A 20,262-nucleotide genomic window follows, 5' to 3' on the forward strand; every position below is an offset into this window, starting at 1 on the left:
TGTGTTGTCACACACACTCATGTACCGACTTGTGTGGTTGTGTTGTCACACACACTTATGTACCGACTTGTGTGGTTGTGTTGTCACACACACTCATGTACCAACTTGTGTGGTTGTGTTGTCACACACACTCATGTACCGACTTGTGTGGTTGTGTTGTCACACACACTTATGTACCGACTTGTGTGGTTGTGTTGTCATTGTGTTGTCACACACACTTATGTACCAACTTTTGTGGATGTGTTGTCATTGTGTTGTTACACACACTTGCGTACTGACTTGTGTGGTTGTGTTGTCACACACATATGCACCGACTTGTGTGGTTGTGTTGTCACAACCTTGCGTACCGACTTGTGTGGTTGTGTTGTCACACACACTCATGTACCGACTTGTGTGGTTGTGTTGTCACACACATTTATGTACCGACTTGTGTGGTTGTGTTGTCACACACACTTATGTACCGACTTGTGTGGTTGTGTTGTCACACACACTCATGTACCGACTTGTGTGGTTGTGTTGTCACACACACTCATGTACCGACTTCTGTGGTTGTGTTGTCACACACACTTATGTACCGACTTGTGTGGTTGTGTTATCACACACACTCATGCACCGACTTGTGTGGTTGTGTTGTCACACACACTCATGCACCGACTTGTGTGGTTGTGTTGTCACACACACTTATGTACCGACTTTTGTGGATGTGTTGTCATTGTGTTGTTACACACACTTGCGTACTGACTTGTGTGGTTGTGTTGTCACACACATATGTACCGACTTGTGTGGTTGTGTTGTCACACACTTGCATACCGACTTGTGTGGTTGTGTTGTCACACACACTCATGTACCGACTTGTGTGGTTGTGTTGTCACACACACTCATGTACCGACTTGTGTGGTTGTGTTGTCACACACACTCATGTACCGACTTGTGTGGTTGTGTTGTCACACACACTTATGTACCGACTTGTGTGGTTGTGTTGTCACACACACTTATGTACCGACTTGTGTGGTTGTTGTCACACAGCTTTATGAACACACATGCTGTTGTGTTTTATGTGTGTGTCGTAGCGGGTAAAACACAAGATGCCGCGTAGGTTACCACTCGCTGGTGTTGTGTTTTTATGCGTGTGTGTGTGTGCTGGCGGAGGCGGATACACACTTGTTGTGTTTTACGCCGCTGTCTCGCTGTGTTGGCGGAGGTGAGACGGGAAGAGGAGACACATTTAGATGAGATAAAGGGGGAGGGATGGGGGGTGGGGGGTCCTGTTGTGAGCACTGATTACCCTCTGCCCACTTGAGATTGATGGAGAGTGGCACACACATACAGACCAACACGCACACACACACGTGCACACACACATGCACACACGTGCACACACACACATGCACACACCCAGTCTGCTGCCTGCTGCAAACTGATTGATGATAGTTCCACCCAGACTACATCCAGCCCAGCAACACTCCTGTACACGGTGTGTATATCTTGATGGCTGTGTGTGTTCTACATGCATGTGTGTGTGTGTGGGTGTGTGTGCGCGTGTACACGTGTGGCAGTTCCCACCTGTCTTAATTAGAAGAGCCTATTAAGACAGATTGGCTGATTAGATAGCGTTCCCCTACTGTCTAATGAGCGCTTGCACGCGTGCACTTATTGCAGTACAAGTCTCTAATGTGGTGTTATGAAGTGATGGCACGAGGAGAACTGTGGGAGTGGGAGTCCTCCTCAAGAGCTCTCCTGTCTGGTGGAGGATCTTTGACTAGAGTGTTCACAGTAGGGGGGGTGCTTATATGCAGTTGAACACTCCTGTTTTTGCAGCATGTGCCTAAAAGTAGCGGGGCACTCCTGTTAAATAGAGGATCTTTGACAAGCCTTTTCCAGTCACATGTAGAATATCTTTGTTAAAAAGAGTAGCCCAGTCTTGTCATATGTTGTCAGAACATTGACTAGTTTTTTACAGCAGGTCCTTAAAAAACAGCAGAGCGCTCACTGCTCCTGTCATATAGACAATCTTTGATGAGCATGTTTGCAATACATTCTTAAAAATTGCATAGCACTCCTGTCAGATATAGAGGATCTTATCTTGACTCGAGTGTTTGCAGAAGGTCGCTCAAAGTATTAGAGCACTCCTGTCGCATTGATGATCTTTGACGGGCATTTTTGTAGCTAAAATATCAGAAAGAGGATCTTGCTGTACAGAGCTCCTGTCATTTAGAGGATCTTTGACTCACGTTTTTTACAGCAGGTCCTTAAAAAGACCAGAGCACATTTTTCCAAGACGTTCTTAAAAGAACAGCCCAATGTTCCTGTAATATACAGTAAACCTCGGATATATCGGACTCGGATATATCGGAAATTCGCTCACAACGGACAGATAAAAAAGAACCAATTTTTCTGTAATGCATTTCCAATAAAAATTCATTGCATATATCGGATTTTTTATAACGGATTTCGCCTATTTCGGACAAAATCTCCAGTCCCGTTCCAATGCATTTCCATTAAATTTCCCTCGCATATATCGGATGGCCGCATCGTGGCGCTCCGATTCGCCGAATCGTGACAAGCCGCTATACGACGTCATTTGCAGCGTTTGCAGCGTTGCCTGCGCGTCCAGGTACATTGGAAACATCGTTAAGGAAGTGCCTTTTTATAACGGATAAAATCCGATTTACGCATATACCGGATATAAATCCGATATATGCGTAAAACGGACATTTTCCGGTATACGCATATAACGGATTTCGCTTATATCGGACAAAACCAGTGGGAACAATTGAATCCGATATATCCGAGGTTTACTGTAGATGATCTTTGATGGACACTTTTGCAGTAAACTAGTAGACTGCAGTAGACTGCATTTTTGCAAGTCGATTCTTAAAACCAGCCGAGTGCTCCAGTCGTGGAGAGGATCTTTGAGATGAGGTATGAGCCTCGCATTGACGTTATGTCAAAAATCCAAATAACAGTAAAGGGGGAGGTGCGTCTCCTTTCTAAATTCTCATGAGGAGTGTCGGAATTCTGGCTTGTGCCAGCAGAGCCTCTTCAAAGTGGTCTGCATTCCTGCCGGGTGGACAAAAGCGTTATTAAATCATTAATCCACGCCGGTGGCTCCAGTCGGCGAGGACACAGCGACGTTCTCCTGAGGTACCGTGTCTGCTTTCAAAGCACTTTGGAATCATGGCGCGTTGCAGAAGGGTGGATGGTACGTGGCGCTCCATACTTTTTCAGAAAAGACAGGAATGGTCGGCTCTGCATGCGCTTTAAATCGTTGCTACTGAACTCGCGTGTGGTGGTTTCACCACCCGGTGCTCCTCGCCACTTTCACATATAATCACACGTGGGGTCGTACCGTCATTTTATGGGGGGTTATGACATCATACCGATAAATCTGATAACATTAGAGATATCTCCGGTAATTGATCATAAAAAACAGGGGGGAGGGGGCATCTGAAACACCAGCAAAGCTACGATACCTGGGACTTATTGGAGCGCAGCGTTTGAAAAGGTTTGCCAGACACCTCCGTGGTGTCACACCGGCTGCTCGGTGTGTGGACCCGAATACAGTGCACCTTGCCGGGCCTTTATGCTCCGCTTCTCCTGATAGTAGTGATGTCATTTCATTAGGACACTTCGGAAACTGGTACGCTTGGTCCTCCTTACCTCCACGTGTGAACAAACTACGCTTCAAACTAAATTAAGGAAGTACATATAAAAAAGTGACCAGGGTTCAATTCCACCACCGGCCATCTCTGTGTGGAGTTTGCATGTTCTCCCCGTGCATGCGTGGGTTTTCTCCGGGTACTCCGGTTTCCTCCCACATTCCAAAAACATGCTAGGTTAATTGGCCACTCCAAATTGTCCATAGGTATGAATGTGAGTGTGAATGGTTGTTTGTCTATATGTGCCCTGTGATTGGCTGGCCACCAGTCCAGGGTGTACCCCGCCTCTCGCCCAAAGACAGCTGGGATAGGCTCCAGCACCCCACGTGACCCTCGTGAGGAAAAGCGGTAGAAAATGAATGAATGAATATACAACATGCAATATACTTGTTCATCATATAAATGACCTCTTTTTGTTTCCGTTTTCTCATGCACTCCAAATCATGATCAAATTGAAGAGTTAAGTTAGCCTCCATCTGTCAGTACATTTTTGCTGCATTTAGTGCTCACTTCTGGCTTTCATCGACTCGCCAGTTATTTTCGCTGGCCTGATTATAACGTCATGCTAACACTGTTCACACACACACACACACACACACACACACACACACACAGGTCTGTCTAGATTTATGCTTTGATACAAGCAGCTTAAAGAGGCACGCGCTTGTGGCTTTTAATGAGGCACTCTGGGTAATGACGCAGCCACCAGTAGTGAATGGAGTGCCGTAAACATGACGAACGCCAGCGGACCGACGGACCACGGGAGCGCCCCCTGGCCTGGGGGTCCGCAGGATCAAACCGATATGTGACGACATGTTTGTTGGTGAAGTGTCGCGCCGATTGTCGGGAAGTTGATCCGTCAGGCGGGAGTCCTTGCTTTGCTTTGTGGTTTTCCTTTTTTTATTGTAAATGTGCTGCCATAATGCTTTACAGCCGATGCATAAAAAGGATGAGCATAAAGTTTAACACACTAAAGCAGCGTGTATGCTGGCTAAAGAGCCATTAGTTCAAATCAAGGGAACGCTCCTTTCATTTAGCACAAAGAACACAATCAAGTCATCATAAAAGATATTTAAGCTTTGGCTTTGGTTTTTGTTGCAACATGAGTAGCCGTGACAGCTACTCAATGCCCTTTTTGGGTCGGTGCTGGTGAAGTGTTGCATCATTCCAATAAAGCCAGTCGTTGTGTAGAACACCACAAACATGGCGGACATTTTCCATTTAGAATGTGATGAATTTGAATAATAAAAATGGTTTATTTTATCTTTAAAATAACCAGTACCACATTTTGGGGACAGGACGTTATAGGTATTAATTAACAGCAGCCCACCAGAAGCCATTGATGGCTGTCGTCTGTTAGAATAAAATGTAGATAGAATGAATATAGCGTTAGTTATCACCCTTATATCCATTTGCTTAGACAATAGAAAGTGTTTGAATGTGCTGAAGAGGGAATGTTCCTGTGACCCTGATCAGAGACCCCCCAGCGACCCCCAGGTCCTGGAGGTGCCTGGATGCACCAACAGCAACCCTGCAGATGTTCATGTTAATCCTGCAAGAATGTGTCAAGATAAGAACTCATAAAACAATAAAAGTAATTACTCTCACATACACACACACACACACATAGGCAAACAAATACAGCTTGTTGTCATCGTCGTTGTTATTATTATCTGTCATGACATAGCTCTGTTTTGGTCAAAACGGCACTTTATTATTTATTTATTTTTTTTGTGTTTTTTATTTCTTCACTTTAGTGAGACCCAAAAATGCTAATGCTAAAAATGCTAATGTTAAGGATGCATAAAGTCCTGCAAGAATGTGTCAAGATAAGAACTAATAAAACAATAAAAGTAATTACTCTCACATACACACACACACATAGACAAACAAATACAGCTCGTGCAACTGCCTTCTCCCCCCCCCCCCCCCCCCCCCCCCTTAGAGTTGCACGGCCATGTAATAGGGACCCCCGGAAAAAGAATAAAAAGAGAGGAGTGTGAATTGCATATTCAGAGTGTAGCGGCATGTCACTGAGTATGTGGTTTCACTCTCCTCGCTGCGAGTAACTTTAAATATTGTTGTCTGTCTCTTCTGTGATTCTGCATTTAAGTGTTTTAAGTGTCACAGGAGTTTGAACCTGACATCGTCCTCGGGAACTAAAACCACCCCGGTCATCGTGAACCATCTTTCTCTCTCTCTTCCGTTGTTACTCGTCCTTGTCTCTTGGCAAATTAGCCATCTGCTAATTGCCTCCCTTTAGTTTGATCAGGTTGTGGGGGTAATGTGTGTGTCTTCTAATTTGGCAAAATTTGCAAGCGTCGGTGTCGTGTACACGATATAATAGCACCGTGCAAGTCTGTGATTATGTGAGCGTGGTGCATCACTGTGTGATTGGACTGCGGTGAGAGGGCCGTCTGCTTGCTAACAATGTGGAAATCATATCGGTGTGTCCTAAAAATCACATTCCACGGTGTTAATTCAATGAAAGGGAAGCCATAATTGTGTATCGTCTTTCCTGGACTATAAAAATGAGCTTTAAGAAGTGCTGGGTCAAATCCTCCGTATGCAGGATGCAAGCAGCAGGGGAAATCTGCGCGAGAAAAAGAATGATCATCTCCTACTTCATTAAGCGCCATTGAGGCCCTCTAAGCATATATTAGAATCATCATAACGATCATCCCTCCCTGCTCGTACGTGGCAGGAACCTTTCATGGATTTAGGAGGCTTGTTGTGCTGTGGTCATGTGTTTTGCAGCGTCTTATAAATACACCTCGTGTCTTGTGTCGCAGGTTGTCGGGCAGTAACGTGCCCTCACCCATCGTCAGCAACAAGAACTGGCTGAGGTTGCATTTCGTCACCGACAACAACCACCGCTACCGTGGATTCAGCGCTCATTACCAAGGTGAGTCTGCTGGCAGAAATGCACCACACAAAAACCCCATCATGGACTCTATGAAGGACGTGATGGGATGCAAAGGCACGTGCATTACCAACAGTGGCCAACAGAGGGCAGACATTTATTTACTCTTACCTTCACCAACGCTATTTCTTTATGCTTTTGCCATTTTTTACATTATTTCACATTTATACGTTTGGTTGTGCTCATTTGCTGTTTAGCTACTTCCTGGTTCACGGACACGAATCCTAAACAACAGAACTATTATTATTATTTTTTATTTTTTATTGTCGTTGTCGTTGTTATTATTATCTGTCTTGACATAGCTCTGTTTTGGTCGAAACGGCACTTTCTATTATTATTATTTTTGTTTTTTTGTTTTTTATTTAGTGAGACCCAAAAATGCTAATGCTAAAAATGCTAATGTTAAGGATGCATGAAGTCGAGCATCAATGGACGGCATATGTGACGTGCACATTGTCCGATTTTTGGTCTGTTGGTCCTCACTCAGTGGTTAGAGTGCCCAGAAGATCCATCTCTCAGGTGGTCTTGGCCTGGACCTTTTGTTCCTGGACTGTGGACACACTTGACCAAACACACCGACCTAGCAGGGCAAACCGTACAGTATATTGCATAGCATACTACACATTGGTTTGTGTATTTTTACATAATTAGCGATGACTTGTCTTTTATTTTTGTATTATTTTTTATTTCGTTATTATTATTATTATCTGTCATGACAAAGCTCTGTTTTGGTCAAAACAGCACTTTCTATTTCATACGGAGGTAGATGCACACCTGTGGTACCTGTGGTACGGGGTCGGGGGCGGCGCCCTATTACTGTACTATGAAACCCAATCCAATCTTCAAAGACGGGCTGTTTTTTTATAAAAGCCATACAAGCGATGCGTCAATGCTGTGGACAAATCCGTCATGAACCTTTCTTTGATGTTTACAGCCGTAGAGCATCATGGTGGGGGTCTTCTTCCCCCACATGAGCCGTGTCCGCGGCTAAGATGGAGAAAGCCATGTTTCCGTGCCCGGATGGTTGAAATTGAAAGTGAAACCAATTCAATCACTTCCATATTGACTTTTAATCCGTCTACTCATCCTGATGGCCAACTCTTCATCCCTGCGTCATGAATTGGATGGCATGCATTGATTTTGCAGACAAACAAAACCAAGATATCCAAATGTCATATTTCACCATGGCAAATTATATCATCAAAAAACAGATTCTTTATTATTTTTTGAAATGCGTCATCATCATTTTTACCCCCCCCCCCTCTTGGTATCACTTTAATTGACCCTGATGGATCCATAATCGGTTTTAAAAGGTTACTCAGGCCGGTTAATTAATGGGTGGAGAAGTTGCTGGATTAATTAAGCGCACTTCCTAACGAGCTCCAGATTGATCAGGCCGCTGACTGACGGACTGATTTCCGCCCTCAGCTGTCAGTCATCCGCCACATCCCAAAACATCCCTAACATGCAATTAGTTGATGTTAATTTGTTTATTTACGAGAGTCCACAAGCTCACGGGACCCTTGATTAGGGACACCAACGTCTGCCTCAGAAGATGGATCATCATTTTTCACAGAGTGGAATGACTTCAGGAGACATTTGCCAGAAATTCAAAGATACAGTAAACCTCGGATATATCGGATTCAATTGTTCCCACTGGTTTTGTCCGATATAAGCGAAATCCGTTATATGCGTATACCGGAAAATGTCCGTTTTACGCATATATTGGATTTATATCCGGTATATGCGTAAATCGGATTTTATCCGTTATAAAAAGGCACTTCCTTGACTATGTTTCCAATGTACCTGGACGCGCAGGCAACGCTGCAAACGCTGCAAATGACGTCGTATAGCGGCCTGTCACGATTCGGCGAATCGGAGCGCCACGATGCGGCCATCCGATATATGCGAGGGAAATTTCATGGAAATGCATTGGAACGGGACTGGAGATTTTGTCCGAAATGGGCGAAATCCGTTATAAAAAATCCGATATATGCAATGAATTTTTATTGGAAATGCATTACAGAAAAATTGGTTCTTTTTTATCTGTCCGTTGTGAGCGAATTTCCGATATATCCGAGTCCGATATATCCGAGGTTTACTGTAGTTTTCAGGCAGAAGACAAACGGCGGCTCATCGAGTTCCATGATTTATTATTATCATTCGTTCGTTCATTTGTTCATTCATTCATTCATTCATTCATCCATTGGTTCATTTTCTACTGCTTATCCTCACGAGGGTTGCACGGGGAGATGTTATTATTATTATTATTATTATTATTTTCATTTTTATTATTAGATAGATAGATAGATAGATAGATAGATAGATAGATAGATAGATAGATAGATAGATAGATAGATAGATAGATAGATAGATAGATAGATAGATAGATAGATAGATAGATAGATAGATAGATAGATAGATAGATAGATAGATAGATAGATAGATAGATAGATAGATAGATAGATAAATGTCGTTACCTGGCTCCCGTACCAGAGACAAAAGAAGATAAATAATAATAAATAATATAATAAAATAGATGACACCAAATATGAACAACAATGTACAGCCTAAACAGTAAATTGCACAAATAATTAAAATAATTTTGAATAAATAATAATAATGTAAAGTTTTGCATGTGCGTGTGGGCATTATTATTATTATTACAATTATTGTTACTATTATTATTATTATTTCAATCATGCCATATTTCATTTTTTGCTTTTGACGTGTGACTGCTGTTTGACTTTAGTTGGATGTTGCCACTGTTGACGACCAAAAGACAGGAAATGTCAGGAGCTCAGCCTCAATGGGGTTGTTGGGGGTGGAGGGTGTTGGGGGGGTATAACTAACGGCTTTAAGAAAGTACTTTGCCCAACCCCGTTGTTAACTAAGTCATTCTAGTGGTTGGGCACTCTCCCCGCCCTCCCCTGTCAAGTCAACGGTGCCACGCTAATAGTTGGGGTTATTTTAGTTTAGCCAACACTGCATCAAAACAATTCCAAATTTGTCCCCGAGAGACAACATGAACAAATGTGCTTTGGCAGCCGCTTGCTTGGCTTTATAAGACGCTGCTCCCAGACCTCCCAGGGAGTCTTTGGCTCTCGCTGCCAGCTAGATGGTCAGACTTTTTCTCTTATGCGTGACTGTGTGTGTGTGTGTGTGTGTGTGTGTGTGCGTGTGTGTGTGTGTGTGTGCGTGTGTAGCCACAGTAGGTCAGCCAATTGGCTCGCATTACCATCTAATTGTGCCTCCATTCCCTAAATGATGAAGTGCCGAATGAGAGAACAGATGAAAAAGCAGACAACAGTCCGATTGGGCCAGAAGGGGGGGGGGGGATGGGGGGTTGACTGCGGTCATGGCTGATGCTAACTAGCTTCTGATCAACTGAGGTGCATGTCCGTGCAGAATCGTAACGTTGCTCTTTTTGGTGAGAGCGAACACGAATAAGCAGCGTGTGCTGTCGGGCTTTGTGTCGACCGTTAGAGAGCCCCCACAGAGCCCCCACACAGCCCCACACAGGTCCCGAAGCACGTAGCAGGTCATTCTTGGAAATCTTAAACATTAAAGCAGCCCTAAGTAACTCTTGGAAGGAATATAATTCACATAAACATAATGAGCAACAGTATAATATACCTTTAATATCATTGCTGTGTCTATTTGTGTTTATTTGATTTAAGATATCTAATTGTGTATTTGATATTTTAACCACTGCAATTATTGTGTTTTTAATTAAATACACAGTATAATTGTTGACATGATGTAAGTATTTTGCTAAATATATGGGTATACGTATGAACATGTACATTGATACAGTTGAGCATTAGCTTACGTAAGCGTTCAGGAGTCGTTGACTCCATTGTGGTTATTACAAGGCAGCGTATCATTAATCATCATTTTCAAGCGTTTATCTTCAGGGTCAATTGTTACTTATTGTGACTTTAAAGCGATCCTTTCTCGCTCTCTGCTTGGAAGTTAGCCTATTAGCATGTTGGGCCTCAAGGCAGTTTAACAGAGAGGAAAAAAAGCTATTAGGTTTGGATTAATTACGGCAGAGGATTGATCTTTTATTCATAGTTTGTGTATGAAGATGCATTGTATTTGCAGTCTGCACTGGTGGCTTTTCGAGCAGCTCTTCCTCGCCTCTCCTTCCCAGCGGTACGGAAAGAGAGGAGCATGAATGCCATTAAAGCTGCTGCCGGAACAGGAATAATACGTTAACACTCAAAATAGGTCAACTTCTGTCATTACTATTGGATACTTGTATTCTTACCAGAGTGGTGATTCACACCAACATCAATAGATATTCCAGCACAAAAGAGATGAAATATTTAGGAAGGCTAGAAGAGAACAATAATAATAATAATGACGCCTGCAACGTCCGGCAGTCTTTCATACGACATTATCGTTCCATGATTCCTCTTCAGTACAGCAACACAGTACAGTACTTTACGTCTATTCGCCTTTCACAGTACCATAGAATAAACATTCATTCAAAGCTTTACGGGAATGGAAAGGTTGGACTTGTAAAATAATAATGTTAAGAGGAAGCTGACACAAGAATAAGCAGAAGAAGACGGCAAAGGAAAAAAATACAAAAACACAAAGAAGAAGAACTAAATAAATAAATGGAAGACCTTCAAGACGAAGAAACCAAGTTAGCAGATGAAGAAAACGGAACAAGAAGAAAGAATAAGCAAATAGAAGATGATGAAGAAGAAAAACAGAAAAAGAAGAGCAAGAAAAAAAGAATCCAGAAACAGAAAAATAATTAGAAAAAAGAGCTTGAAACAGAAGGAACACAAACACATGAGGAAGCAGAAGAAGAAGAAGAAGAAACATTTCCGGTGACATAACGCTCCACAAACATGCATTGCAACAACTGCAATATCCTGCGCATCGGGGGTTTCAAAATGAGTGCTTTATGACTAAAAAAGAAAAAAAGTAAATTCATGACTATAAACACCTATTTACCTAACCCTACTTCTTCTTATTTCAGCCCAAATATACATCCAGTACCTTTTAGTGTTGTAATAAATAGCTCAAATTGGAATGAAAAGAGAATCATAATCACTACAATTATACTGTAATTATGGTGAATATACTGTATTGTAAGTCTTTATTTGATTAGAAAGGTACGTTATAATACTGCAATAGTATGACTTCTTATTGACTTTACTATGAAAGTACTCCTTCGTCCACCTAATAATACCATCATGTAGCAGGAGGGACAAGGAAGAAAGGAACGCTCCAGAAGTAACATGAGAACAGGCGTCTCGTACATATCTGTAAATACGTCTCAACGTGTGCGTGTGCGCGTGTGTGCGTGTGCGTGTGCACGTCACATGTATAAGGTGCCAACAATTTGTTTCCTACCCAAAGGCGAGAACCACCAATCCCGCGCTTCCATCATCATCATCATCCCCACACATTACCTATTCATGACTTTGTGTGTCTGCGGGCTGTGATTGGCTCTTAATGAACAAGCGACGGCACTATCTGTCAGCCGCCGCCATGGCAACCTACCACTACATCACTCAGTCAGTTGGCGAGTGCCGCTACGGAAATCATTATTCAAGTCTGAGATGCCCGGAAGGGGGTGGGGGCGGCCATATTGGAGTGCATAGAGAGCACATAGAGTGTACATAGTGTTTACATAGTGTGTACATTGAGTGTACATAGTGTGTACATAGAGTGCACATAGAGTGCACTTAGAGAGCACATAGTGTGTGCATAGAGAGCACATAGTGTGTGCATAGAGTGCACATAGTGTGTACATAGTGTTTACATAGTGTGTACATAGAGTGCACATAGAGTGCACATGGTGTGTACATTGAGTGTACATAGTGTGTACATAGTGTATACATAGAGTGCACTTAGAGAGCACATAGTGTGTGCATAGAGTGCACATAGTGTGTACATAGTGTACATAGTCTTTACATAGTGTGTACATAGAGTGCACTTAGAGAGCACATAGTGTGTGCATAGAGTGCACATAGTGTGTACATAGTGTACATAGTCTTTACATAGTGAGTACATAGAGTGCACATGGTGTGTACATTGAGTGTACATAGTGTGTACATAGAGTGCACATAGAGTGCACATAGTGTGTACATAGTGTGCACATAGTGTGCACATAGAGTGTGCATTGAGTGCACTTACAGAGCACATAGTGTGTGCATAGAGTGCACACAGTGTGTACATAGAGTGCACATAGAGTGTACATAGTGTGTACATAGAGTGCACATAGAGTGTACATAGTGTGTACATAGAGTGCACATAGAGTGCACATAGTGTCTACATAGAGGGTACATAGTGTGTACATAGAGTGCACATAGAGTGCACATAATGTGTACATAGTGTGTACATAGAGTGCACATAAAGTGCACATAAAGTGCACATAGAGTGCACATAGTGTCTACATAGAGGGTACATCGTGTGCACATAGTGTGTACATAGAGTGCACATAGAGGGTACATAGAGTGCACATAGAGTGCACATAGAGTGCACATAGAGTGCACATAGAGTGCACATACAGTGCACATAGTGTGCACATAGAGTGTACATAGAGTGTACATAGTGTGCACATAGTGTGCACTTAGAGTGTACATACTAGAGTGCAATACGTCCTCACCACGCATGATCAAGCGTCTGCATCATGCATGACCGTGTGCGCTTTGCTATGAATGTATTTCTCAGGACATAAATCCACAGCTTTGCCTCGTTAGTCAAGACAAGAAAGCCTCCAGGGGAAGTTCACATGAGCTCATAAATCTGCAAACTAACCCTTTAGCGCCCTGGATATTATTTTTGGGAAGCGTGCGTTGCACCGCCGCCGCCTGGCTCGTCTGTTTGCCGACTAAAAAGAGGCTAGGAACATGCGCGGGTGAGTTAATGTGTGCTGATTGCTGGTTCGGACTTACAAGACAGCTCATCAAAAAATGGACGGCTGCAACTCTGACAGCCAAGACGCCCCCTACTGATTGCACAGACATTTATTAAACATGACCACATCCGTGCAGGGCTCTTAGTATTCACATTCCCATCGCTAGTGGATGCTTGTAGGGGGACAATATGTCTAAAGAACATAACAGATGCTCATTATGTGTTTATAGTCGGTCAAAGATCCCCTCTGTGGCAGGACCATTCTGATGTAAACACAGTCAAACACCTCCCCCCCCCCCCCCCCCCCCCCCCCCCCCCAGACCCCCATGTGACCCCCCCATGACTGCTGTTTTCAAGGGCGGGGCAATAAGCAGACTACAAGTGGACCACCTCCTGTTCTTCGCTTTGTGCTCAGAGTTTGAAGAATTTGACATTGTTGTAGTTGTGAGACAAATACCTTCCCATATTCTCATTATTCTTGGAATAGGGAATTATTTGGGAATTTGAACAGCGTCACAGAATGAATCCTGGTCCTGGGGGTAACAGTCTCACTCAGGAAGCCCGGTCTCTGGATACCTCTTCCAGTTCCACTGGGGGACATTGAGGCATTCCGGGCCAGATGCGGGACATAATCCCTCCAGACTGCCGTACGTTCACCATGAGAATCCCTCCCGATGGGCATGCCCAGAACACCTCACCGGAGCTTTAGTCTGAGCCTGTCCCAGATGACCAAGCTCCTCCGCCTATCTCTTAGGGTGGACCCAGACCCCCCACTGAGGAAACTCATTTCAGCCACTTGACCTCATGACCATAGGTGAGGTTAGGAAGCGCTTCAGGTTTCTTGTCATCGTGACAATCTGGTAGAGTGACAGCATTACCGATCCACCGATCTCCCTGTTGATCTCACGCTCCAGCCTTCCCTCACTCATGAACGAGACCCTGGGTCCTCCAATACCTCCACCGAGGACATAACCACTCCCAAACTAAAGGCTGCAATCCTTCTTTTCCCAGCTGAGATTTGGAGTTGCAGAGTCTCATTCCAGGTGCTTCATACTAAGCTGCAAACATTCCAAACAAACCATGAAGGTCACATCTTTATGAGGCCACAACCATCAGCAAATAGAGACGAGATCCTTAGACCCCAAACTCCTTGGTTGGGCTGCCTTGGCAGAGGCCAACATTGACAGGGATCAGGCTTGAACCTACTCCAATTCTAGAAGGACAAATGGCACCAGACACAGCAAGGGGTACAATCATATGGCTTTTGTAAGTTCACATGTGGACCAGTTGGGTCCACTCCTGCTGTCCCGCAGTAGCCTTGCAAGGGTGTAGAACTGGTCCTGTGTTCCACAACAAAAACCACATTGCTCTTCCAGTAGCCGAGGAGCTGAATGGTCTTACCCTCCTCTCCACAACTCTGGAGACTTTCCCCGAGGAGTGTGATCCCCCTCTAGATAGAACACACCCTCTGGTCCGCATTCTGTCAGAAAAGGGGCGCCACCACCCCAGTCTGCCTATCCAGAATGTAGAACCAAGACCGTCCCACATCATCTTAGTGCAGGGGTGGGCAAACTACGGCCCGGGGGCCACATCCGGCCCGCCAAGTGTTTGAATACGGCCCGCCTGTTCTTTCCAAAGTATTTCATTTAAACTCAACATACAACCTGGCATCATGGCTTGAGCCAGCCTTTTGATGGTGGAAGTAGCTGTTTTATCAATTTCGTTATTTGATGTGGTCTGTTGTTTACAAAATTCATTCATTCATCATTTTCTACCGCTTATCCTCACTGGGCTCCAAAATGATTGTTTGTCTATATGTGCCCTGTGATTGGCTAGAGACCAGTCCAGGGTGTACCCCGCCTCTCGCCCGAAGACAGCTGTTTACAAAATGCTTCTGAAAAAAGGGACACAAACACATAATAATAAAAATAACAATAATAATAATAAAATAATAATAATAATAATTCATTCATTCATTCGTTTTCTACCACCGCTTTTTCCCACGAGGGTTGCGGGGGATGCTGGAGCCTATCCCAGCTGTCTATGGGCGAGAAGCGGGGTACAACCTGGACTAGTCGCCAGCCAATCACAGGGCACATATAGACAAACAACCATTCACACTCACATTCATACCTATGGACAATTTGGAGTGGCCAATTAACCTAGCATGTTTTTGGAATGTGGGAGGAAACCGGAGTACCCGGAGAAAACCCACGCATGCACGGGGAGAACATGCAAACTCCACACAGAGATGGCCGAGGGTGGAATAGAACCCTGGTCGCCTCGCTGTGAGGTCTGCGCGCTAACCTAATAATAATAATAAATGTAATTTATAACGCACATATAGCAGATTGCATGACACTTTTACTTGTAAAAATGGACTGTTATTTGTAAAATACTATAGAATCTGGCCCCCCCCTGTCAATTTTGTTAAATCAATGCGGCCCGCGAGTCAAAAAGTTTGCCCACCCCGTCTTAGTGTGTCTTAGTGTGTCTGCTGGAATACACCCCCCCCCCCAACCCCCACCCCACTGGTTACAAAAAGCTCCATGGTATTAAAATGTGAGTTTAGCTAAAAATAAAAAGATCCTAGTTTTCGCCCCTGGGTGTCTGCTTCTATTAATAAGAAAAAAAAAATCACCTCCATTTTTTCTTAAAAAGCACTCCGCTAATATTAGACCCGCTTCTTTGCAAATACGGAAACACGTCTGTTCCTATCAGAGACTTTTTCTCCAGTTCTTTACCAAAGCAAGTAAGGTGATGAGTGCAGCTGGCCTCCCATCTGCCGCTAGCGCTGCATCACCACGGGGACCCTTAGCTTTGATGCATATTCACGCTGCTTTTAACACGCATGCTAACCAGCGCCTCATATAGCGCGGTACTCACCCACTCGGCCAGACGCGGCTTCGCTCCTTTTAGCGGTCCATACAAATCACAGCTGCTGATGAATGCGTGGCGCTAGCATATTTATTCTTGTGCGTTCTTTTCGTAAGTCAAAATAATGTCTCACCGTGTCAGATGCGTCATTGGCTTGTTGGATCATTCCATTTAAATAGCGTGTATATATATTAGCATTAGCATTAGCATTAGCAGAGAGCCAATTTGTATGTTCATCATGCATTTAGATTTGGAGTAATTATCTTCAAAAACTAACAAATAAAACTTGCAACACATTGAATTCAAACAAGGCTTTTGTTTTAAATGTTATTATTGATTAGAAGAACATTTTTACCTTTTTCTAGTTTTATTGTGGACCCTTCATGTCATCCCGTATCCTGCATTCTGTGGGTACTCCAGCATCCTAGCACATGCTAAAGGAGATGATTAGTGGGTGGTTGTGTGTCAGGTGTGATTGACAGGTGATCGGACCCCTTCAGGCTGGTGGCCCCGAATGTCCCCCCGAGTGTTTTCCATATGAAAATGATCCGTGTGATGAAATAGCACAAAAGTGCACATGTATGTTGGCCCTCCTTGAATGCGGTGCAATAATGTCAGCCCATTAAGACATCTGCTCTTTGTCGCCACTCCATAAATTAGCCGGGTCGTTATTGAAGTGACGCCTGTCGGCCGCGTTAATGAGGCCCATTTTTCAGCGTTTCATCAGCTTTCGTTGTTTGTTTAACGGCGAGGACTGGGATTGAGATCACCGCTTCATCCAGGCTGCTTTTGTTGTCGCTCCACTCAGGTTGTAGTGGGAAGCGTCCACGTCCATCTTTTGTCTTGGTGTCCTTGGCAGGTTCGCTTGGATGAGAAAGTGTTTTTGCCCTGCTTTTTTACGTTGCTTCCTCTTCCCTCCCTTAGCGTCGCCAGCCAGAAGAACCCCATCGCCCCCCCCCCCACACACACACACACCTTTTCCATTCCATTCTTATTCTTGTTTAGTAGGATTCTCGCCCTTTTATCCAGCCTGTTGTGATTTATTTCTTCTTCTCTCTGTTTTGTTCTCCTCTGCAGTGAAGCGATCGGTAGATTTTAAGTCGCGGGGCGTTAAATTGTTCCCTGGCAAAGACTCCAGCAGCAAGTTTTCAATCTGTGAGTTCATGATTTCATGTCACTGTGGCTAATGAAATAACGTGTGATGATGGCCTTGCTTCTTCTTTGGCTTTCATTTGCCTGCTTTTGTCTCTTAAAAATGTCTCTTTTCACTGCCTTTGTTCCACCCATCCAATTTATGTGGACAACATGCAACCCCCCCTTGCAAAACCATTTTATCATGTCAAAGGTCCCCTGTTATGCAAAAAGGACTTTTTAAAGGCTTTCTAATGGCGACATGTCCGTAGAGCTTGTTTATGTGCACCCAACGTGAAAAGCTAGCGTCTCTGTCGCTTCTTTGCTCCCTTTGGGGACAAGAGGAACTCAAACGCTCGGTTTTCACGTTGCGGCTTTTCATGACATCATGAAGAAAATGTTTAATTCCTCATGAAGATCTTAAAGTACGCTCGCATCTTTATCGTGGGTAATTGGTCCCAGACCCGACCGTGTTGAATGAATTTCCTCAATGTAGGACTCAATGTTAGTTAATGGAGCATAGAAAGCGTGGTTATGACTTCCTACATACAATAGAGCCCTGTAGACATGAAATAACACCCCTATAGTCACCTTTATGCTCCATGGGAGCTCCATGGGAGCTGGAATTTTGATCATTTTCATTTTCTTCACCAGTAGGCTAACCTAGCATGATGTTTCTGTAGAAATATCTCAGCACTGTGGCGCCACATAGCAGCTATGCTAGTGTTGCTAACATTTGCGTCCTCCTTCTTAATGTTACCTTGTTGCATGTCATCTATTTTAGGATGCAAAAAGCGCTGACAATCATAATGAAGCTTCTTAGAGACACAAACTATCAGAGATAAACACGTCTCATTAGCATTAAGGCTACCAACACACCCACTAGTACTTACCAAAAGCACTTTAAACTGCCTAAATTCCAACATGTTTGGACAAAACACTTTTGTCAGAGTGATTTGATAATAAAATGAGCATAATAAGGGGCCTTTCAATGTATTTTTGTTTGTCTGACATATTGTGTATTTTTGGCATGTTGTCATTGCTTGCTGTGATGAGCTCCATCAGTGCTTTTGCTGGCTTTTTGCTTTGGTTGTCCATGCCGCTGTGCGCCAAGTATTTGAAATAACAAATAAATTGAATTCAGTGTATATAGGATGAATAAATGGCTTTGATATTTAACACAAAAAATCCACTTGGTAGTTATGGACCTGCCCAGCATACAAGCCCCATAGACAGCTGCAAAGCTAAAGTTGAGGTTCTCTTGCTAGGTGCTAGCATTACGACTGTTAGCATGCTCGCATTTTAGCTAATTTACTCATGTCTAAAGGCAAATACACACATGGCATGCTGTAGGGAGGTTATACGACAACCTTGGCACTTTCTAAACTTGAGGCTGTCTTGCTAGGTGCTAGCATGATGACTGTTAGCATTTTAAAATTTTAGCTAATTTACTCATGTCTAAAGGCAAATACACACATGTATGATGTGGAGACACTATCGGACTGCCTGGACACTTTTGGGACTTGAGGCTGTCTTGCTAGGTGCTAGCATGATGACTGTTAGCATGTTAGCATTTTAGCTCATTTACTCATGTCTAAAGGCAAATACACACGTGGCATGATGTGGGGACACTATGGGACTGCCCCAAACTGTTCGGGACCTGAGGCTGTCTTGCTAGGTGCCAGCATGGCAGCCGTTAGCAAGTTAGCATTTAAGCCAATTTACTCATGTCTAAAGGCAAACAGACACATGGCATGATGTGGGGACACTATGGGACTGCATCAACCTTTTCGGCACTTGAGGCGTTCTTGCTAGGTGCTAGCGCGGTAGCCGTTGGCACACCGGGCCCGAGGTTCACAGCACAGGTGGCAAGTCCATCAAAATTTCCACGGGAATTTTCTAGTTTTAACTACTGTTCTTTTTTCATGTTTTGGCCTCGGGTTGTGATAGTTCTGAAAACAAACCATGTACTAATATATTCTACTATAGCAGACACTGTCTTTACTTTAGCATACTTTAGTAGGATTTGTAATGGAAACAATACACAATTCTTAGAAAAGACGATTTTGGCAAGTTCAGGTGGCAACGCTAAGCTGCTGGAGCTTTAAAGCTTTGCCTTCTGCTCTAAGCTGGCTTCTGGCTTTAATGAAACCCCTGGTGGAATTATTCACGGGCCACAATGGTCACGTCGCGGGGCGCTAATGGTTCACAAACCATTTGACCGTCGTGGCTAAAGTGAAAATGGCGCTGATATGGTTTCATTGGGTAAAAAGCCACTCGGATGCTTAAAAGGCGGCTAAGAGGAAAGGGGCGCTATCTTTTTTCTTTTTGTGTGTTAGCGAGCTTTCACTCATTCAAGCCGTCAGCGGCCACTTTAATTGCACATATTTTAGCGGCAATTTCACACACTATTTCTTTTTCCGCTCCTCCGAAGAAGCGCTTGCACTCCCACGGCCTGGGTATTCCATACAGCGCTGATATCCGGCCACGCAATTTGCACATTTTAGCTCCCACGGTCAGACATGCACTCTGGAAGCGTGCACACTTCCAAGGACACTTTCCACACGCATGAATACATGCATGCACCACGTGCACCCGTGTTTTCTTTCTCTTAATTGGATTCCGACCACCTGTCAAACCAGTGGGGGGAAATCACAGCGCTCAGCTTCATAGTGCTATAATGAAATAACTTATACATAATATTATACATACGTTATACAGCAATCCCACCTTTATGGGGGTTCTCTGGTTCCAGACCCCACAAAGTAGGATTCCTTATTCAAGGAA

The 20,262-nt window shown here is 43.7% G+C and overlaps 1 protein-coding gene across 2 annotated transcripts in view; it reads left to right on the forward strand.

Annotated features, from left to right (window-relative positions):
* csmd3b (CUB and Sushi multiple domains 3b) overlaps nt 1-20,262 on the forward strand; it is a 240,614-nt gene that overhangs the window by 124,765 nt on the left and 95,587 nt on the right. For both annotated transcript variants that reach the window (XM_058047094.1, XM_058047093.1), the window contains exons 6-7: nt 6,452-6,564; nt 17,422-17,499. In XM_058047094.1, coding sequence (XP_057903077.1) covers nt 6,452-6,564; nt 17,422-17,499 — 191 coding nt within the window. The remainder of the gene's footprint in view (nt 1-6,451; nt 6,565-17,421; nt 17,500-20,262) is intronic.

This window comes from Doryrhamphus excisus, chromosome 14, assembly GCF_030265055.1.
Source record: "Doryrhamphus excisus isolate RoL2022-K1 chromosome 14, RoL_Dexc_1.0, whole genome shotgun sequence".
NCBI lineage: Eukaryota > Metazoa > Chordata > Actinopteri > Syngnathiformes > Syngnathidae > Doryrhamphus > Doryrhamphus excisus.